The 23,640-nt window shown below is 39.0% G+C and overlaps 1 protein-coding gene across 1 annotated transcript in view; it reads right to left on the bottom strand.

Moving 5' to 3' along the window:
• The window catches only part of MORC1 (MORC family CW-type zinc finger 1), a 350,504-nt gene that overhangs the window by 63,519 nt on the left and 263,345 nt on the right, over nt 1–23,640 (bottom strand). Inside the window, exons 21-23 of the mRNA XM_067738944.1 lie at nt 19,901–20,029; nt 16,477–16,582; nt 11,259–11,397 (exon numbers count right to left, since the gene is read on the bottom strand). Of these exons, the coding sequence (XP_067595045.1) occupies nt 11,259–11,397; nt 16,477–16,582; nt 19,901–20,029 (374 nt within the window). The remainder of the gene's footprint in view (nt 1–11,258; nt 11,398–16,476; nt 16,583–19,900; nt 20,030–23,640) is intronic.

Here is a 23,640-nt window from a genome sequence, read left to right as displayed (position 1 = left end):
TCTGCTGTAGATCTCAGGAATCTGCATTTTTACAAACATGTGACATACTTACACAGATGGCCCAATCATCATAGATTCACAGCCCTGGAAGGCAGGAGATTCTCCCTTTTAATTTTATATCCATGCTTTGTGGGACTGTAGAGAAAATATTTTTATGTTTCTGCACCGTGAAGGCTTTCTGATCAAATTTTACCAAAATTTGAGACCTAGCCTAGAAGAACAAATCTTGGAATTTAATTTATGACTAATTATTAGTGAGAGAGCATCTGAAGAAATCTACCTCCCTGGAGGTATGTGTTTACATTTTAAGGAAGGAATGAGATCTGGGGCCATGGAGACATAGCCGAAGAAGCTAGTCTTACCTTGCCCCCAAGAGATTTATTTATATTCCAAAGGGTAAGAGTAAGAACCCAGAATCCTTCTCAAAGAGCAAGGAAGTGTGCTTGTCTGTCGGGGGGTAGTGTAGGGTTACGGAGATGGCTGTCCCTCTCCTATATAAATATCCAGATTCATTTCTTTCAGAGTTCCATGCTAGTGGTACAAACTCCAGTATATGTAGGATAACATACGATCTGCCTCATCTCATCCGTTGCCCCAGGGGTACAAATTAGGGCAAAAGGGAATCAGCACGATTATTTGCTATAATTAAATAATGATCTGCTCTGCTCCAGAAACCTCATGTTTGCATTCAGAATAAAATTAATATATATAGATATTTTAAACTTAGCCTGTAAATGAAGATGCGCAACTAATACGCATAGGCTCTAAAATTGGATGTGTCTTCATAAATATCTAGTCTAATCCCCTTTTACTGAGCTGGAGGGGGAGAGGTATACTAGGATCAAGGACTAGTGACATCAGACAGACCTGAGGTCACTCAGCTTATAAACAGCAGAGCCAGGACCTGACGTTAGGTATCCTGACAGCAGGCCAGTGTACTGTCCGCCATATTCTGCTTCCACAGCCTCCTTCTTCAAGGAGCCCCTAAGCATCCCTCCCTCTGCACAGCTTTCCAAAATGATCACTGCCCTCCAACTCTGCCTAATATAGTCAGAGCTCCTCAAAAAATAAAAAAATCTGATTACCATTAGTTATTAATTACCCAATTTCTCCCACACTGAAGAGCTATCAATCCAAACTGAAAGCAGGAGAGCAGAGTAGTTCAAACAGCTTTGAACTAAGAATTAATCTCATTTTTAATTTTTTTTTGGCCATGCTGTGTGGCATGTGGGATCTTAGTTCTCCGACCAGGAATCGAACCTGTGCCCCATGCCGTGGAAGCACGGAGTCTCAACCACTGGACCTCCAGGGAAGGCCTTTAATCTCATATTTTTGATCTAGCTCTGTTCCTACCTTGTTTCTGTGACCTCAGCCAGAGAGGCAACATAGTCTAGTAATAGAATGAGGGGTCTGGAGCTTGACTGTGTCAGTTGAAATCACAGTTCTGCAGATTCCTAACCCCACACTTGGCAAGTTACTTCTCTGTGCCTCGGTTTCCTCGTGGATAAAAAAGGACTCATAACAATCACAGGATGGTCATAAGGATTAAATGAGTCAGTATATTTAAAGCACGTCATACTTCCCTGATGACGCAGTGGTTAAGAATCCACCTGCCAATGCAGGGAACACGGGTTCGAGTCCTGGTCCGGGAAGATCCCACATGCCGCGGAGCAACTAAGCCCGTGCACCACAACTACTGAGCCTGTGCTCTAGGGCCTGAGCTACTGAGCTCATGTGCCACAACTACTGAAGCCCGCACACCTAGAGCCCATGCTCCACAACAAGAGAAGCCACCGCAATGAGAAGCCCGCGCACCGCAACGAAGAGTAGCCCCTGCTCGCTGCAACCAGAGAAAGCCCGCGTGCAGCAACAAAGACCCAACACAGCCAAAAATAAATAAATAACTTTAAACAAATAAATAAAGCACCTCTAAGGGTGGCACATTGTAAGTGCTCTTATCATTTAATCCTTCCATTCACCCTTCTCATTTAAGTTTCCACATGTAGGTAATATGTACAGTTAGAGTAATTATTCAGGGTAGTTTTAGAATTCACCAAAATATACATAATTATGGAAATCTTAGGGAAGAAACTGGAGAGGAGAAGGGAATTGGACATACGAAAACTATGCAATTATCTTTTACTACAAAAACGCTGTGGTGATCAAATGGTATAGTATATGCAGAACCACGTGGCAGATAAATCATGAAGCAAATGAAGTGTGAGCTTCAGGACCCCTCCCTTACACAGGGCCCTGTGTCTCACTTCGTGTTTATAATTTTGCACCTTCTTTTTTGAAGGGGATCCCCCAAAATGTATAAACCTCAGACTCCAAAAAACTAGATCTGCCCTTGTTCAGAAGTATTTTAAATAATACTTAGTTATTTTCAAATGCCAGGTATTACTACTAGTGGTCTTGGCTAGAAGACCTTCTTGAGGATTCTCAGAGTAGAGGAAGGATGATTCTAGACCACTGCAAAGCAAAAGTCATGGACAAACATCAGTTATTTCTCTTGGATTGGATTAGAACCCCCCAGTGTGTCAAGAGACTCCATGCCCTTTGTTAGAAGGCTGGGCCCAGCCAAGCAAGACTGACTGGAGGAGTGGGAGGTTAAAGCATATACTGATAAAGGACAAGGTGGAAAATGTAACTCAAGTGAGATTAAGTTTAAATTCTGCTTAAGCCTACAGGACTTAGGACAGAAGAAGGATACAGATTCAGATCAAGAATATGATCAGGAAAAAAAAAAAAGAATATGATCAGGAGACAAAGACTTAACAAGGTTAAATTGAGGGGCACAAGCTATGGGGTTTGAGTTCAAAATCAGAAAAATCATGAGGTACATTTCCTTAAACTGAATTCAAAATGTAAAGTTGGGTCCTGAGTAAGAAGTGAGATTAGGTCTAACAGATGAGAAACAGTACTCAAGCTCAGAGGTACAGGCTCAGACACACAGGGTTCCTTCAGAGGGAACCAGAGAGTAGCCTGCTCTGGAAGGAAGCCAAATACCTGAACCTCACTCTGAGAAGAGTCAGGAAACAGGCCCTGAGGTGCATCTGGGATACGAGGCAGCCTCTGACTGTTCCTGATTAGTACGTGCACTCAGCAAAAACTGGTTGTGGATAGAGTTCAGGTGCTTATGGGCACTGATCAAATAGGTGTATTTGCAGTGAAACCCAAATTAGTATTCGCTGCAGTGAAAATCATTCAGGCAACACACCTAAACCTCTCCTTCTCTCTGCGTCTCTGCAGATGTGACTAAGAATGGCTGATTGACATGCAGAGAGGGACGGAGTGTGGCAAGACTGCCAGCCACTGTCAAAGCTACTTCTGTCCTTCTCAGAGGAAGGATGAGCTCCCTCTGGAGTTCCTACTGTCCCTCAGCAACAACGTTTGGTCACTTATGTGAAAGCCAGGAGCAGACAACAATGGATGGCATTCCTTGGTCCCAACCTCCAGGACAAAACAGGGTGACTTATGAAGCCAGGAGCTGTCATAGACTCCCCACACCACACTGTTCCCTGAAGCAAGGCTGTTCTGATGCTCCTATCACAGGTACTGTCCTGGTCTGTTTAGTAAACTACAGTGCTGTTCTGTCAGGTAGCGTGACATCAGCTCCTCAAGAAATGATGAATAAGAAAATAATTTGACGGACCATTTTCTCATACCATATACAAAAATAAACTCAAAATGGGTTAAAGACTCAAATGTAAGACCTGAAACCATAAAACTCCTAGAAGGGGCTTCCCTGGCGGCACAGTGGTTGAGAGTCCGCCTGCCGATGCAGGGGACACGGGTTTGTGCCCCGGTCCGGGAAGATCCCACATGCTGTGGAGCGGCTAGACCCATGAGCCATGGCCACTGAGCCTGCGCATCCGGGGCCTGTGTCCCGCAACGGGAGAGGCCACAACAGTGAGAGGCCCACATACCGCGAAAAAAAAAACTCCTAGAAGAAAACATATGCAGTAAACTTTTTGACATCAGGCTTAGCAATATTTTTTTGGATCTGTCTCCTCAGACAGGGCAACAAAAGGAAAAATAAACAACTGGGACTACATCAAACTAAAAAGCTTTTGCACAGCACAGGAAACCATCAACAAAAGGAAAGGCAACCTACTGAATGGGAGAAGGTATTTGCAAATCTGACAAGGGGTTGATATCCAAAATATATAAAGAACTTACATAACCTCAGTATCAAAGAAACCCCAAACAACCCAATTAAAAATGGGCAGGGAACCTAAATAGACATTTTCCCAAAGAAGACATAGAGATGGCTGATCAACACATGAAAAGATGCTCAACATCACTAATCATCAGGGAAATGCAAACCAAAACCACAATGAGATTAGATGACACCTCACACCTGTCAGAATGGCTATCATCAAAAAGACAAAAAATAACAAGTGTTGGTGAGGATGTGGAGAAAAGGGAACCCCTGTGCACCACTGGCAGAAATGTCTTGGTGCAGTCACTATGAAAAACAGTATGGATGTTCCCCAGAAAACTAAAAACAGAACTATCATACGATCCAGCAATTCCATTTCTGGATATTTATCCGAAGAAAACAAAAACACTAATTCAAAAAGTATATGTATCCCTATGTTCACTGCAGCACTATTTACAATAGCCAAGACATGGAAACAACTTAAATGCCCATGGACAGATGAATGGATAAAGAAGATGTAGCCTATATATATATATATATATATATATATATATATATATATATATACAATGGAATACTAGTCCACCATAAAAATAGAATGAACTCTTGCCATCTGTGACAACATGGCTATATCTAGAGGGTATTATGCTAAGTGAAATAAGTCAGACAGAGAAAGACAAATACCACATGATCTCACTTATATGTAGAGCATAAAAAAAAAAAAGTGGACAAAGCAAAACAGAAACAGATTCATAGACACAAACTGGTGGCTGCCAGAGGGGAAGGGGATGAGGAAATGGGCAAAATAGGTGAAACTGATTAAGAGATACAAAATTCCAGTTATAAAATAAATAAGTCAGGAGGATGTAGTGTACAGCATAAGGGATACAGTCAATAATATTGTAATAACCCTTTGTGGTAGCAGATGGTAGTTAAACATTGTGGTGATCATTTTGTCACATAAAAAGTATTGAATCACTATGTTATACACCTGAAACTACTATAACACTGTATGTCAATTATAATTCAATAAAAAAAAGAAAAGAATTTGGACAAGTAAATCAAGCTAAGGAGTTGAACAGCTGCAGTTCAACGTCTACTGTGCCCAACAATGAGCCAGATGTGATGGTGAGAGGTACATGAGAAGATGAACACATGATACCTGCTCTCAAGGAACTTCTACATTAGTTCCTCATGAGCAATAACATCTCGTCTGCTATGCTGTGAACACAGGGCCCACCAGGGTGAGTATATCATGCATTATCCTTTTTGGAAAGGCAATGCATCACCATAGAAAAATGGGATCTTTGCAGCAAGAGTAATAAAGTAAAACATTTCAATTACAGGGAGTATATTAGCCTCTTGCTAGACAAGGGTCTTTAGGTGTCATAAATTTTAGATCATGACAGTTTACGTAAGGAGGCTGAAAATTACTCAACGAATAAATATATTTTCTAAGGCATCTGTCTCCATAGTTATACAGATTTGAAATCTCAGCATCCTACACAATAATGACACATTAAAACGATTAAATTCTAAATGGGAAAATGCATCCACATTATTCATTATAAAGTTGTGCTCAGATATGCCATTTCAATTTGAAAAACACAGCTACAAGTTCAGCAAGGCTGCTTTGCTCCACATTTACCGCTAAAACAGCCAATGTGGGAATTGCCAGACTATACGGTTTCAGTTTGTGTGTCCACATGAGCACCGCGAAAGAACAGAATGCTATTGCTGGAGTTCCTTTCCAACAGGCATGGAATTTTACAAAGGCTATTCATTTGATGCAAAAACTATGAATGTGACAAATGAAATCCAAATATAGTCTCTATACTCCCACTCAAATGCAACACTTTATTTTGACCAAGTGTAAGAACATTATGGTCTCCAAGAATATATGCAGAAGATTTTAAGTCTAACCTACATAACTTCAACCAATCCAATGAAAAATATTTACTATCTTTCTACCTATTTGTGAAGAATCCTTTTACCTATTTGTGAAGGAACAAATCAAATTGTTCCTTCAATCCTTCACTCGTTGTTTGGTGAACACCTACTCTGTAAAATGGCCAGGCCTAGGTGTTGTTGGAAACGCAATGAATAAGAATGGTCTCTTCTTTCAAAAACCTTATAGTCGAATATAGGAGACCGATCAGGTACACAACTAACTATAATACCAGGTAGAAAGTGAAACATGCTCTTGAGAAAGACAAACATCAAGGGCAAAGGGGACTGGAAGGAAGGAGATATTTTTACAGGTAGGGAAATGAGAGAAAACTTCATACAGCAATGACACTAGTTTGGGATCTTGAAGGACTAGGGAAGGGGCAGAGGTCATTTCAGAAAAAATGGCAGGAACGAAGGCACTCAGCAGCGTGGAAGTGGAGAAAGCAGATAAGGAACATGGGGCAGCTCAGTGGGAGAATGATGCAGAAGGGAAGAAACTCAGGCCAAAAAAGGAGTAGTGTCAGATTAGAGAGAGCCTGAACTATGGCTCCAGATGAGAAATAAACATTAATCAGAAAAGTTAACCCAGAAAGACCTAGAGAATATATAAGCAATACAGCACATTTGCACAAACATATTGATTATATAAATATACTACCCATTAACTATACTTATGTACAAATGGGTAAATATAGAGCAGGCTTCATTCAGGGAATCAAGTTATCATCTGCCTTATAATGATTTGAAGACATTAAGTGGATTTGAAGTGATACCAAAAATCCCTGAATGAAATGGACCTAAAACTATATTCCGTGTGTTTGATTATGACATAGTTGTCCTGTCGTACAATAGAAGGTAGAAGAGACTGTAAATTGTGAGTTAAAACTGAGAAAGGGGAAAAATTGAGGACTGGAAAGTCCTCAAATGCAGAGGACTTGACTCTGTAACTCTACCTTATGGTTTTAAAATTATTGTCTAGGCTTACTGAAAAACAGAATAACAATTATCTAGATGATAGGTCAATTAGTAGCTAAACAATCACAAGAGACGATGAAAATGAAAATGCTTCATTGCTTGGCCAGCAGGTGGCACTTGTCACTCGATATAGAAGGATGAGGGGAAACGTGGAGTTAGGAATTCATCTATTCAGAAAGGAGAAAAAGAATGGGCTGTTCCAGAAGCACAATTTATAAAGAGCCCTTGGCTTGCTGACACAGCTTATCAATTACATCTTGGATTTGAGCCCTCCTATTAGGTTTACTGAACTTACACATTTCCTTTAACAAATACGATTTGCATTTTATCAGTTTGTTACCTTTGTCAATGTTCTCATATCCTTTTTGTCTGTATTTATCATATGATACTGTGAGCAGATCGGTGCTGGAATTAGGCAAAAAGGAAACAAAGTCCAACTTCACCATTTAAAGATGTTTGGCTGATTCAAGTTATTGAACTTCTCTGAAATTCACTCCCCTTCTGATGCTATAATTGATATAATTAGCTGTAATGTTGTGGGATTAAATATGATAGCATCTGTGGAAATGACAGCTTTGGGCCTAGCTATTTCATTTTCTCCTAGAGGACAAGATCTAATCATTGAGGTACCTCTTCTACCAGAAAAGTTTTCTGAATCACTGTGAATTTTCTGTAACTAGGGCACCCTGTGGGTAGGACACCTAAAATTTAGACTTTTGTCACTCTACATACCAGTAGGGTGTATGAGGGGTGGAAAAGAGGCTGTAGCTGCTGATTTCTGATACTAGTACCATAATACTACCCTTCCTACCATTATTCTATCCCTTTTGGTTGTCAATGACACAAAACCCAGAACCAAAGAATCTAAGATCCAGAAAGGTCTTTGATTTACTAAGTCAACATTTCATTTTCCAGATCAGGATGCCTTCTGCCACTAAAGCTGAAATGCAAGACAGTAAGAAACAGGGTGGGCAGATATACCCAGATTTAATCAATGGATAAGTGAGCATTGGCAGTGGGAGGCAGGAAGAGAGAACAGGAGGTGGGCAAACCATAATTTCATGGCATGCAGCTCATTATTTCCTGATATTGAGAGACTGGGCACCATTAATAGACAGTGGAATCATGGTAATATACTAGCCATTACTTGATTTTCCAGTGGTGCCTACCCTACACCTGAATCACATCTGCCCTGAACCTGAATGGCACCAACGCCCTGTTTGTATAGCTTTCCCACCCTTCCTATGTCATAGTCTAACAGCACTTCTTCTAAAAAGCAGTCAGGAAGAAAGTAAATTCTCACTGAACATTGGATGGTTTTGAGTCTTTTTTCTGGCATCAGGCAGCTATCACCTAATTAGTTTTTGAATACTTTCATGATTTATTTTTGTGAAAGGGGAACTGAGGTCACCTTTCAGAGGTCCTCTATTCATATTTTATAATGAGTTACACAGTTTTTAAAAGACAAATATGTCACACAAATGCTGACTTTATTTTTAAAAATACATAAGTTTAGCATGTAATTTAAAAGATTGGTTCTATGAAGGAACAAGCCCGTGCTCATCTCCAAGTCTACATTTATAATGTTCTTCTCACGTATAATGCCCTGTACTTTCCCTTTATTTACCCTAAATAGACTTCAAGATACAAGTTAAGTGCCACTTCCTCTATGAAGCTTTTTTGAATGAAGCTGCCCTCACTATCTCCTTGTAATAAACTTCTAATTTAGTTTCCACTATGATCAGACAAGTAGTAAACTAGTACTGTCTTACAGTAGTGGCTATCTTTTAAATAGCTGTCAGACTTGGTCCTCAAAGGGACTGTATATTATCTGAGGGCATATTTTATTTCGTGATTCAACAACTATCTGTTGAGTACGTACTACATGCCAGGCAGTGTTTTTGGTAATACAGACAATGAACAAAACCAAAACCAGCCTTGCAGTCACAGGGCTTACATTCTGGTGTTAGAGTCACTCTATTCCCCACCATGCTTAGCATGGGACAGACCCAAGGGCAAGTATGTGTTCAATGACCACATCAAAATCAACTGGTTGCCCGTGGTTAGGTGACCCCTAGCCAAACTTTTCCTTGACTACCGCAAAAACAGGGTCAGTGAAGGGCCCTGCATGCTGGAAGTGTGTTAGAGATACAAGGATTGGGACTTCCCTGGTAGTCCAGTGGTTAAGAACCCACACTTCCACCGCAGGTGGCATGAGTTTGATCCCTGGTCGGGAAACTAAGATTCCACATGCCGAACGATGCGGCCAAAAAAATTAAAAAGAAAAGAAGAAAAAAGATGTGAGGATTATTTTCACAAAACGGGGTAGGGGAGGATGGTGAAGAGTCTTAACGTCCTTTCAACTGGTAGGAGTATGTTTCTATTTAAGTCCTGCCAAAACTTCTTTGTTTATATCTAAAGCAGACTGAATCTATAAACCTGGCTCAAATTTTTTATGAAAAAATCAACTACCAAGAAAGAAAGAATAAGTAGAACAGATGGCCCAAATCTGTTACTCCATCAGCCTCTATCAAAATCTCTACCTCAATGATGAATAAAACATCCAATCCCAAACAAAGAAAAAGTAGTTAAGACTTAGTGATTGGCACTATCACTATCCAAGGGTCAGCTCTGACCTCTGTAAGAAAAGAAATATCCAGAGACTACAATAAAGATAAAATCAATTCAGGATGTTTCAAATGCCTTCACAAAGCTACAAGAAGTGGTAAGCAAAATAAGAAACAAAACAAATTAAGATATTTCACACTGAAAAGATTTGACTTCACCTAATTGTTTATAAAAATAACCACAGGGCTTCCCTGGTGGCGCAGTAGTTGAGAGTCCACCTGCCGAGGCAGGGGACACGGGTTCGTGCCCCGGTCCGGGAAGATCCAACATGCCGCGGGGCGGCCGGGCCCGTGAGCCATGGCCGCTGAGCCTGCGCGCCCAGAGCCTGTGCTCCCATGGCCACTGAGCCTGTGCGTCCGGAGCCTGTGTGGAGAGGCCACAACAGCGAGAGGCCCGGGTACCGCAAAAAAACAAAATAAAATAAATAACCACAGGTGGTGATATTTTTACATCTGACCTGTTCTCAAAACCACAACCAGATGCTCTAAGAATTGTAAAAAGTTGAGCCACTTTTAGGGATTGAAGAATGCTTAGGAGAATATGTTTCTAAATAACTCTCAGTTATCTTCCCAAAAGAAACCCTGAGACTCCAGACTAAAAAGGGAGGGTCAGGTTTTGTTGTCTGTGATCACAGGTGCTGGCTGACCTGCATGGCAGATCCCCAGCAACGTGGGAGTGGTAAGAAGATGAAGCTGGGGTAGAAAAGAAAGTTCATCTTCTAAGAACCCAGGAATACATGTAATAATCAGGTGGTAAGCCTGGATGTCTTAACTCCCACCCAGGAAGGCAGTTTTCTACTCAAATAAGCATCTTATTTCCTGACATCTACACAGGAGTCAACATATTTGGACATAGGCTGCGGACCTCCTCAATTCCTATTTGAGGAGCTCGACAGGCTACACAATTAAAAAATGCTGAAGTTGGGTGCTAAATTTATAAACAGAGATGTAATTAATTTATTAAGAGATTAAAACAATAATTCTGCATGCCACTTTCACTTGCAACTGTCATGGTTACCTACATTTACTGATAGTAATATTTTATTTATTGAATTTTCTTAATAATTAAATACGACTTTAAGTTGCTGTATTAATAGGCTAATATTTTAAAAGAACAACTCTTTATCTCAAAAACCCAGGGAAGAAGCCCAAAGAAATAAAAAGAGCCTAATCTTTGGAGTCATACAGACCAGTGTCCCAAACTTGACCCTGGGCCCTTTGACACGCTGGTTGACTTCTACATCCTAGAGTGGAAATACATTCCCCTGTTCCTCACATGCACTGTTGTGGAGATGGACTTGGATATCACGTACAAAATGTAGTATTATTTGAAGAAGTTCTCTTCCTTTCTGGACCCTTGGAGTACTTGTGATCAACTCTAGAACAGTCCTTAGATCCAAAATTAAAAGGGGGTGACAAAAAAAGATGAAAAAAAGAGGCTACATATTTTACTCGGGTAAACCACATCAGTCAATTTGCACACACAAAATCAACAGCTCAAGACTCTGGGTAGATGTTGGAAAGAATAACTAACGGCTCACCTGTCGATGAGGTTCTTCCAGTCGATTTTGATACCTCTGGACTGACTCTTGAAGTTGCTTGTCTTTCTCATTTTTTGATGGTGATACTGTGCTTGAAGTGCCCAGGGGGATGGAAGGTAGTCGTTGTGTCTGATGACAACTTTTCACAATCAACAAGTACAAGAGATAACATCAGGAGGAAATATAAAACTATTTACTGTCCGTAAAAGATTATTTACTTCTACCAGGAGTAACTCTCTGGCTTATATCCAAAACTCAAATGCAGCATTACTCAAATAGAGCATTATACTGAGAATTTAGGTAATACATGACCTTAAATCTCCAATTTGCTTGAAAAAGAACTTACTGGAAAATGTGGAGGGTAGTATATATCTATGAGAATGGGAGAATATTCATTATTCACTAATGCTTCACTTATCCTGCGTTATCATGAAATGAGGCCTTTTGCAAAAATGTTTTTTAGATAATTGAAGCTTACCTTATTACTACCAAGCGTTCTTTTTCTTCCAAAAAAATTTGGGATTGAAATCTATATGTCTCTGTAAAATACACCAAATAATTCTGCTTCTGAAACACAGAGATCCTTCGTTTGATGACTCAGAATCACTGTGAAGACCAGCAACTACTGCGATGGGAGGCGGTACTCAGGGACCACCTTGGGGGTTACGGAGCCACGTAGTGGAGCCCTTCATCAAGCTGCCCGGTGACCTGATGCAGCACCCTAGCACCCTCCTCTCCCTGCTGCTGTCAGTGCACCTGATGCTGGTGGGCACTCTGCTTCCCAGCCTTACTGATGTGCTGTCTCCAACCACTAGTAGGTTAATACATGTATTATTGTACATAGTCAAGTAGAATTGTGTTTAAATTGCGATAAAAAGGCTGTGCGTGAGGGCGTCCCATCTTTTTTTTTTTTTTTTCTTTTTTTTGGCCCTCTGCGCCCTGCTCTGAGGGCGTCCATCTTTACAGTTACAAAAAGTACTAATGATTTTTGAGACATATGGTTGGAGAGGTTTGAGGCCTTTTTTTTTTTTTTCCTACTTCTGGTTTCATGGCTATGTTTTGGGGAGCTGAGCTAGCCAAACTGTTGAAAAATTGAGATATCATCTTATTCACTTTGGTATGGAGGCTTGGCAGAGACAAGAAGTTCCATTCCCACTGGACATGGCCTCAGTTCAGGGCATGGCTGGGGACATGGTGGGGGGGTGGGAGGAGGGAACAAAATGCTGAGGTCTATTCTTAGAGCCTGCTTTACACAAGAACGATTTTTCATCATTGGTAGGTACCCAAAAGAGGGGGAAGTTCATGTTCTAAACTAAACGGGTATTAAGCTAGGAAAGGGAGGAGGTGGTTGAAAATAGAGAAAAGGACTTCTCCCACCTGAAACAGTGTAGGAAAAGCAAAGCATATCGTACCCACTATATTTCTCTATTTTTCAAGGCTGCAGCATACACTTTTCTTGCTCCCACCAGCAGAGAAGAGTGAGGACTACAATCAAATTCAAATACTACTGTGAAAAAACACTTAATTTCACCCACATATGGTATTTGCTTTTACTGTTATTTTCAAAGAAAGGTGGTAGGTAAACAAACCAGGGGACACCTACCTATATATATATAACCACCTGCAGTGTTCATTTGAAGACATCTGTGAGGTGGTGCCTACACAAGTTTCTATTTCATTTGAGAAAAGAACCTTGTGGCAGCATTAAGTTTTTATTTAGAAAAGAGAAACCTCAGATATTTTATTAAAATGCAATCCATCCAATTGTCCTCAAAGATTTTTAGAAACAAATTAAATTTTAAGATGGAATACAAGCCACAGATACTTTTTAACATCCTTTTCAAAATTCAGACTTTTGGGTTTAGTCAAATGATAGGCATCATTTTTACCCTGCTGGTGAACCCTATTTTCAATACAGAGAAACGTACAGAATGAATGTAATGGAAGCACACTGATGTTTACTTCTTGGGTACTGTGACAAAAAGGCATAGCCTCCCTCTGTGCTTAAGGTGGAAAACAAAAAGGGGCTTCGGTGGTCTGAAAAAGAATGGCTCCTTTTTACCCTGCCTGGGTCACCGACTCTAAATACTACCATTTGTAAAATGGTGTGTTTTGTCACCATAAAGTATTTGTCTGGAATTAGGCTTCCCGAGCTAAGGATCCTTTCGGAGAGTCCATGATATAGTAAGGCAGAAGGAGTACAGGTTTTGCATCAAACTGCTTGGCTTCAAGTTTCAGGTTTAGGGAGGAATCCTGGACAGGTCACTGGACCTCCCTTAGTCTCACTGTTTTCTCCTCTGAGAAACAGAGAAAGCTCACGTGATTACTGTAAAGAGGAAATGACATAACGTGTAATTGCTATGTAAGAGAGAGCTATTATTATGTTTCCTGCCCCAGTTCTGGTTACACGGACATTGTTCACTCAAATGCTATTCAGTGGCATTAACCCTGAGGACAATTGGCAATTAACTGCTGACAATAAACCGTATTTTCTGTAAATACAGACGATGCCACTTTTCGCCCCATTACTCTGTCCTTCCGCTCATCAAATGTTGCCTAATAAATAACTATATTTCACATCTCATCACTTTAACACACTTATTTTATGTGATTCTATCCAAATCCAATAGCACATATGTATCAGGGTTTTGCTATTTCATGGCTTAGTCTCAAATTATGCACGGTCCATCCAAACATACTGAATCAGAGGACTGAGTGAGGTCATCAGATCAACTCCTCTTCCCTTGGGAATCTTCATCTGCATCTCTGTTAACGATCTCCCATAAAGAAGTGTCAGCTCTCAAGAAACTGCCCAGGCTTCCCTGGTGGCGCAATGGTTGAGAGTCCGCCTGCCGATGCAGGGGACACGGGTTCGTGCCCCGGTCCGGGAAGATCCCACATGCCGCGGAGCGGCTGGGCCCGTGAGCCATGGCCGCTGAGCCTGCACGTCTGGAGCCTGTGCTCCACAACGGGAGAGGCCACAACAGTGAGAGGCCCGCATATCACAAAAAAAAAAAATAGTAAAAAAAAAAAGAAACTGCCCTTATAATCAGGAGTTTTTCTCTACAGCTCCCATTTCTAAATCTCTTGCTATCACTTTAAGCATATTTTTTGTCCTAATCTTTTCAGTGGAAATGAAATACAGATGGTCAAAATTATGTCAGTATATTTAAAGAATCAAGGACTTAAGAAATTTTAAATATAAGAAGATTTTTTGCATTTCAGGCTTTTAAGGTCCATCAGTTTTCTGCCAACATGGCAAATTTATCTTGCCTGTTATCACAAGTGGCAGTGTTTTGATGTGTAAAAGAGAATTAATACAGTTCTGAAACTAATTTTATAACGTTCAGTGATGGCACCATCACTTTTCAAGGAGACGAGGGGGCAACCATGCCAATTCAAGGACAATAGTAAGTTTGAGAAAAGGGAAGCTACAGAGGACACATTCCCAGTTCTGTGGGTCCGAGAAGGCCTAAGACTGGGGTGAGAAGTAATGGGTATATGGTTAGAATGTGGGGAGGAATCTAAATTCTCATGGCTTGTTACCAAGGGGCCCCCTGTGACCAGGGACTTAGATTGTCCTTACAAGGGGCTCAGTTGGACCTAGAAAACATGCAGAAGGTCCTATTATTACACTCCATCCTAGGTGATGGGAAGATGATTTAAAGACAGGTTATATCATTTGTCCAAGGCTTCAGAGGCTAATGAAGCCAGGAGTCAAACCCAGGCAGTCTGGACCCAGAGTCTAAACTCTAAACACTATCCTACACTGTATGAAAGTTCTGAGCTCACAGAAAGTGATCAATATTATTAACTTTTTTTTTTTTGACAGTTGCGGGCTTGGACCAATTTTACTTACATTTCCTAGCATAAGGCTTTCTACGCAGAAATTTAAAAATCAAAACCAAAACAACAACAAAAAAACTTCTCTTAAACAACACTTGGGTGAAAATCATGACAATGACAATGAAAACACTACCTATTCTTAATATTGAAACTGAGCCACCACTGTGTTCCTATCTGGGAGATATTTAAGTTACAAGTTAGGACTAGAATCAGGTTGGGAGTTAGAAGACCTGGGCCAGTGGCTTCATGAACAGGCTTCTCACCCCCACATTTTGGGCTTCAATTTCCATTTCTCTAAAATGAAGAAGTGAGACTATATCACTGTTTTATAATCATGCTCCCTGGAGCTCTAAGCTTTTTAGAGAGAGTAGGGACAGAAATGAGAAGTGGATACCTCTGGCCTCCAGATTCTCAACCTCCAATTAAATCAGGACAGTTCTGTTTTTATCTATTTTATATACTTGAGGTCAGAGACAAATTTTATTTGGGGGAGAAAAAAAAAAAGGTTCTGCTGCAAACCAAGAAAGGGAGACTAAAAAACCCCTCGGGCCATGTGAAATCTAAGAGCCCCTGTCACCTCTGACATTTTTTGTTAATCTCTAAATATGATTAACCTGGAGACTCCAGGTGGAAGGGGTTTTAGTAGCAGTTTCTAAATGTTTTCTTCTTTCTAATTTTTATTCAGTTGCTCTTTATTTTTTATTCAGGGCTGGATAAAAATAAACAAGAGTTATTACCCTAATGTCTGTATTAGCAATATTGATCCACTTATCCAGGTCAAAGTACTTAGAATAAACTCCATGGAAAACCGATGCCTCACTTAAGGGTGCCTTTGTTAAAGGGGAGTATTAACTCTTTTGCCCACAAGGAAAAGAAGTAAGTCAAAAAGGGCTTGTAATAACATTGATATTCATCAATATTTAATTGGGTTTTTTTTCCTGTTTTAGTCTGAACTTCTTCCTCCAAAAGCACAAAGCAATGAAATCAATATATGACTTAAACAGGAAAAGCACATAGTCTAACAGTTTAGCGCCTCTAGAGACACGCTCTAGATAAGACTCCTGCAGGATAAGATTGTACATTGCGTGTAAATGAACTGGAAGGCAGAACTCTTAAACACCAGGGTATGTCTCCCGCCAGTGGAAGCACAGAGCTGCACACCAAATGCTGACAAAAAGTTACACCCAGGACTCTCTTAACTTGATGGAAAAGAATACTAACGAAATATCCTTCCAGAGGTGGCAAGGAGCTAGAAAGAGTTAGAAGAAATGACAGCTACTAAGCTAAAAATTATCTATGTATCCAGTTTCACACATATATATTTAAGTAATTAAAAATGAATAAAGAATTTTAGAAAACTATCAAAAACTACCTGTTTTCCAAGAGGTTAGCGTTATTAGCACAAATCCAGATGTCATAAATTTCTTTTTCCTGATAATTAGTAGAGGGAGGCAAGACTCTCCATTTAAGGCAAAGATCTAAAATAATCAAAACAAAACCATGTACATACAAGAAAGACCACAATCAGAAGTGAATCTAACATAGTAAGATGTCAGGTTGCATATACCGAAAGTATGAGGTATTTCAATCCAAAGACAAGTGAATCCTTGATCATATACCATTATATTTGACGGCACAAATAGTTCGAGATTCTATGAGCTACCCTAGGACACCATCAATAAATTATTATTGTTGCTGCTGTTATTATTATTATCGCCATTATTGCTTAAGTTCTTTCCAGTTGGTTTCTACTAGTTTCAGCCAGAAGAATCTTAATAGGTCCCTCTTCACCTCTTCTCAAACCATATGAAGACTTCCAGTGACCTGACTCTCCCATTTTTTCTGACCTATTATCTATCTGCCAACAATACCACTGTTCATCTCCAACCACATGACTAACATAACAAGGAAAATCAAGCTCTCTCTACCATTTACACATAGTTCCTTGCTCTGCATTTTTTTTTTTTTTTACATCTCTTATCCTACTCTCCAGTCTACAGTCTTAACTTCTTTATCTCTTTCTCCCTTTCAGTCCCTCCTGGGTTTTAGGACTAAGGCACTCTACTCTCCCCAGGCTATTCCTCACTTTAATCCTCAGTTCCCTCCAGACCCACTGTTAATGGCTCTTGGGTAAATACTTCCCTCTGCTCATATAAGATGGAGGCAGTTTGCACAGTGGTTAAGAATCTGAATAGCCCAGAAAATTAAAGTTATGGCAAACTCACTCATTTTTGTAATTCCCACAACCAATATCTACATCTCACTGCATCTGGCAACACAACAGCAAGCACCAGTTTTTAATAGAGTAGCCCTCACATTAAATAAAACCATCATAGACTATATTGTACAGTTATGTTGTTAATTTTCCTTTGAAATGTAAAATATTTTAAGCTTTTTTTTTTTGGTCAAAAGTGGTAACATCTTAACATACAAATACAAACCTTTTTGTAGTTGTAAGATTTAGCTTATAAATCGTTCAAATTGAAGTGAAAGATTACCAGGTCATTGTTAATGACTTAGTCTATTACGAATATGTGTATTTTTGTAAAGGAAAAGCACTTGTAGATATTTAATCAGTACTATATGTCTGTTTTGAAGAAATAAAATGCTGCTTAGAGATTCTCTTTAAATATTTTTTATTTTTGTGCTCAAATGTATTTTCTGTTGATCTATGGAATGTTCTGTACAAAGCTGTATGGTTGTACTGTTGGGCTAGACACTTGTGTTTTTTAAAATCTGTACTTAGCCAAATGTATCTGACCATATTAAAATATAGTATCTTTGTTATTAAAAATTTGATTGCAAAAAAGAAAAAAAGAATCTGAATAGTTCCACAATGATTACCTCTATAACTCAGAAAAATTACTGCGCTATGTTTCAGCATCATCATCTGTAAAAAGAGATTAATATTACTACTTACCTAAAAGAGTTCCTGAGGATTATATGATATAAAAACAATGATAAAAGCCAACACTGCTAGGTATTATCTGTGATGGTTACTTTTATGTGTCAATTTGATGGGGCCAAGGGGTGTCTGGATAGTTGGTCAAACATTATTGTGAGTGTATCTGTGAAGATGTTTTGGATGAGATTAACATTTGAGCTGGTAGAATGAGTAAAGCACACTGTCTTCCCTAATATGGGTGGGCCTCAAGAAATCAGTTGAAGGCCTGAATAGAGGGAAAAAAAAAAAAAGCTGACACTCTTGCAAGTAAGAAGAAACCTCTGACTGTCTTGAACTGAGACATCAGTTTTTTCCTGCCTTCAGACTAGAACTAAAACATCGGCTCTTCCTGGGTATTGAGCCTGTCAACATTCAGACTGGAACTACATCATCAGGTCTTCTGGTTCTCAGGCCTTAAGACTCAAACTGGAATTAAACCAATGGCTCTTCTAGGTCTTCAGCTTGCTGACTACAGATCTTGGGAGTTGTCAGCCTCCTTAATCATGTGAGCCAATTTCCTATAATTAATATCTATCTAAGTATCCATTCATCCGTCCATAAATCTATCTATCCTATTGGTTCTCTTTCTCTGGAGAACCCTAATACACTATCCCAGGCACTTAGTAAACTTTACATGTGTGAATTAATTGTATTTTCACAAAACTTCATGATGTAACTACAAATACTAACCTCATTTTATAAATAAGAAAACTGAGGCTTAGAGAAGTTAAGGAATTTACCCAGTTTCACACAGCTCTCAGGTACTGGAGATTGGATTCTGACAGTACCTTGCACATATCAAAAACACTGTCATTTTTAGCCAGTAATATTATCATCCAATAGGCTGTTGCATATAGTCATCAATTTCCTCAGCTATACCTTCTAAGCATCTGTCTGTCATTTGTGTTCCTCTTAAATCTCACTGCCATGCCTTTATTCAGACATTTACAGTTTCTCACCTGGATGCTGGATTATGCCAGTAGTCTCATCAGAGGTCTCACCCAACCTCTGCTCTAGCCCTCCTCCAAATCATCCTGCACTAAGCTGCCAGAGCAACCTTACTACAAGTGACATCTAACCAGTCAGGTCCTCTTTGGACCACCCCAGGCTCAAGGCTGGGGAGGTGTTCCCTTGGCCCTGTGTAAATAGCTACAGGGTGATATTTTGTTTGCTTGACCACCTTCCCCACTGAATGGCCGATTCCCTGCAGACAGTAGAGACACATAATAAGTGTTCAATGCTTCAATGATATCACTCTCCTTCTGAAAAACTTCTGGTGCCTCTCCATTGCTTATTAAAGTAAAAACTCCTTACCCTGGCATTCAAGGCCATTTAACATGTTTACTCAACCTAACAGTTTTGTCTTTTGTTATTTATTCATCATTCATTCAGTCAGTAGTCAATTACTAAGTACCTACTCTTATTTAACATAGTGTTAAGTATTAAAAATAGAAAAATGACTGTTTCTATTATCCACCACAAAAATATTAGCTGAAGTATACACCTGATATTAACACAGATTTCCAGCTACGTCTCTGCCCTTCAAAAGTCTACTTTAAACACCATGGCAAAGCTACCTCTGTCATGAAGCCTTGCTTTAATCTCCTCCTCTCCCCTTTCTTTGAACCCTCAAACAACTTTGGGCCTCTTTTACATCATTTACACTATTTTCACCTCTATTACAATTATTTTCATACTCATCTTAACCTTTCTCCTAGACCCTAATCTCCTTGGAAGCGAAAACCCTGTCTTACCCACCTTTGTCTTCCTCATGCCCTATTTTTTAACAGAACAACTTGCATATTAGGCTCTCACTAAAAGTTTGCTAATTGGAATGAAATTTAACACTCACCACACTGAATAATGAATGGGATGGCCATGGCCTGTCTTCTTTGATATTGAATAGAATCTGAAGATTTCTCCATGTCCTTATTATTCAGGTATCCAAGTTCATTCCAAAACAATGTTAGATTTCTATTACCTAAAAAAAAAGAAAGAAGAAAGCAGGCAAAGAATAATGAAAGAAAATAAAATCAGTAAAATAAAGATGATAAGCAAAGGGAAATTTGGATATAAACACAATGTATATACAATACGATCTTGAACATGTAAAAACTAATACATATACAAAAATAAGTGATTAAAATATTTGACACTGGTTTCCTCTGGGTATGGATGAAATTTGTCTTCTGCTTTACACTTTCTTACATTTTTCCAAACTATATGTAATGAATATGCAACATCTTTATAATAAAACTGAACACAATTGCAGTTATAAAAATAATACGCACTTTTATTGTTGCAATAAAATACATTGACACTTAAAACTTTTTTCTTAAATACTCCTAGGAGAGACTGCACTGATTAAACTTAAAAGCCACCCTTAAGACTATTGATACAAATATTTATCATCTTGTCTCACAGTCAGAGTTTTATTTTATCTCTGGTTCCCTTCTCTTCCAGTCTCTATTGTTTATGCCCTACCCTTGCCCTAGATTCTAAACTTCCTCCTTGCTTAGAACAGTACTTGTCATGGAGGCCCATTCAGGAGTCCTCCTTAAGAGGCTGTATTCTTATCTGTTGATCCAGCAATTGCACTGCTAGGAATCTTCCCTACAAACATATAACACAATGGCCATATATATCATAGCACTGTTTGAATAGAAAACAAAAAAACAAACCCTGGAAACAAGGTAAAAGTCCAGAATAGGGAACTGATAAATCCCATTTTCAAACAAGCGAACATTAGATAAACTTTAAAACACAGAGTTAGAGCTAAATATATTATTGCATCAAGATCTCCAAGACAGAGTTTTAATAATAATTTTTTTAAAAGATGTAAAACAGCAAACCTAGTATAATCAGCTTTTGTAATGTAAAAACAGAGCATATACGTATAAAATTTTGAAGGGCACACTTTTCTTTTCCTAAAAGGACACAAAAGAAAGTTTTAATAGTGGATACCATTGGAGAAAGGACAGAGGTAGAGAGGAAGGCAGGGGAAGGTACTTTCACTTTTCTTTTTTTACTTTCTGAACACTTTGAGTATTTTTACATGTGCATGTATTACTTTAAAAATACTTTTTTGAAAAAAGCACCCACATTTACCGTTCTGTCCAATATGGTAACCAACTGGCCACATGTGGCTACTGAGCATTGAAATGTGGCAGATACAGAACATTTCATCAATGTACAAAGTTCAAAGAGTAATATTCTAAAATATATACCTTGGAAATAAAATATACGAAATAGGGCCAGCCTTACATCAACCTTAACAATTGACTGTGTAATCCAGGCAAAATACCAATAAACGTCTTTACACCTTCCTGTACCTTTTAAAATTTAGGTTCAGAATGCTATGTGCCTTTAAGACCAGCAGGGAAGGAACTCAGTGTTCAAAAGGGGCTTTGCAATTGAGCTGGGCTGACAGCTACCCTCACAAATTCCTGGGTCTCTTACCTTGTTCCTTCACAAAATCCCTACCAGCTCTTGCCTCAGATTTCCCTTTGGATTCTGCTTCTTGGGCTTCTCTCAACTCAGACTTTTGGTTTTCTGCTCTTGGCTCAGCATTTGGTATTGGCCCAGCCCAGACTCCACTTTTTCGCTGCACACCAGATCCTGAAACACTCTTTAGTGTCTGGAGAGGGCTCGTGAGACCTTGTTCTCTGATTTCCACATGAACTACTCAGTTCTTATTATGTCAAGGCAGGAAGTGCTGTAGATTAAAGTCAGGTGACTTTGAGTGCTGTCTACCACAGATTTATTGTTGTAATTGCGGGAAAGCCGTAAATTTTCTTATCCATAAAGTGAGTGTTAACAATAACTTGCCTTACATGGTTATCACTAAGAATAAATATGAAGGTGCATTAAAAACAGTAGTGCTGTGCAGAAATTTAAGTTACTGCTGTTCTGTATTTGTTCTCTCTCTAAATGTTACTTCCCCAAGAAGACCTCACCTTTGCAAACAAGGAACTGTGCTTTAACACTATGCATGCCCTCAACTCAGAGCTCAGCAACCTGCACCTAATAAGCCCTCAAAAAATCTTGCTGCCATTCTTGATAAAATAGCTCATTAATGTTTTGTTTGGATAAAATGGAAGCGAAATAGCATCTCTCCCTGAAAATATTGACTAATCACAGTTAACACAACCCAGCAAACTTATAAAACGAACATCAACTGTGAATCCCAAAATAAACATTTTAAGAGCGATAAAACTACTAGCATGTTAGAAACACAGACACATGCCTCTCAAGGGTGGGGTGATACCTGCTCTGTGGTCACACCACTCTTACAATGCTTACACGTTACATTTCAGTTCACTTTATGTCTATTTTCCCTCTAGAAAGCGAAATCCTTGAAGACAATGGCTATATTTAGGATCTTGCTTTCAGTAGCTGACGCTCAGAGCTTAATGTTTATTTATAAGACTAAATAATACTAAAGAATTACTGGCTATCAAAGATATAAATGAGAACACTCAGTAGCCCAACATCTAATGACCAGGACTGATAGAAGATATTATACTATTCAAAGTAGATATCAGGACAAAGGAAATAAATAACCAGAGATATTCAATCTGGGAATCAGAAATTGCTTTTCCTAACTGCCAATGGAACTTTTTTTTCCTTCAGATAGCAGCTACTCCAATATGCATAATTTATAATATGTTATTAAAACAAATTTCCATGGAGTGGACCCTGAAGACTAGGTAGATGCTTCAGCAAGTGGATAAGTAAGTTGGCCAGACCAGAGAAACGGCAGTAGGAGGAAACATATCACACCAGTGTCTGTTTTCTTTCATGTGTTACTCAGTCTCTAGAGATTTATACAACTAACCTGAGAAAAAAATTCCTCCCATACAAGGGAACCCCCAAAAGTCTATCAGTGGATTTTTCAGCAGAAACCTTATAGATCAGGCAAGAGTGGGATAATATAATCAAAGTGCTGAAAGAAAAAAATAACCTGCCAACCATGAATACATTACCTGTATTGAAGCTATCCTTCAGAAATGAGGGAGAAATAAAGAATTTCCCAAACAAAAGCTGAGGGAGTTCATTACTAGACCTGCCTTACAAGAAATGCTAAAGGGAGTTCTTCAAGCTGAAATGAAAGGAAACTAATTAGTAACTTAAAAATGTTAAAATATAAAACTCACTGGTAAGGGTAAGTATATAGTCAAATTCAGAATACTCTAATTCTATAATGATGGTATATAAATCACTTAACTCTAGTATAAAGGTTAAAAGACAAAGTATTAAAACCATAGCTACAATATTTATTAATGAATACACAATATTAAAATATGTAAATTGTGAAATAAAGAACATAAAATGCTTGTGGGGGGAGGGAGTAAAACAGTTGAGTTTTATATGTGATAGAAGTTAAGTTGTTGTAAACTTAAAATTGACTGTTATAACTATAACATGTTTTATGTATGCCTCATAACCACAAAGCAAAAACCTATAGCAGATGTACAAAAGATAGAGAAAGGATTCAAAGTATAATACTACAGAAAATTATCATATCACAAAGGAAGAGACCAAGAGAGGAAGAAAGAAACAAAGGAACTACAGAATAGCCAGAAAACAATT

Source organism: Pseudorca crassidens, chromosome 5, assembly GCF_039906515.1.
Source record: "Pseudorca crassidens isolate mPseCra1 chromosome 5, mPseCra1.hap1, whole genome shotgun sequence".
Taxonomy (NCBI): domain Eukaryota; kingdom Metazoa; phylum Chordata; class Mammalia; order Artiodactyla; family Delphinidae; genus Pseudorca; species Pseudorca crassidens.
The sequence above is the reverse complement of the archived record's forward strand: the minus strand, read 5'-3'. Positions and strand labels throughout refer to the sequence as shown.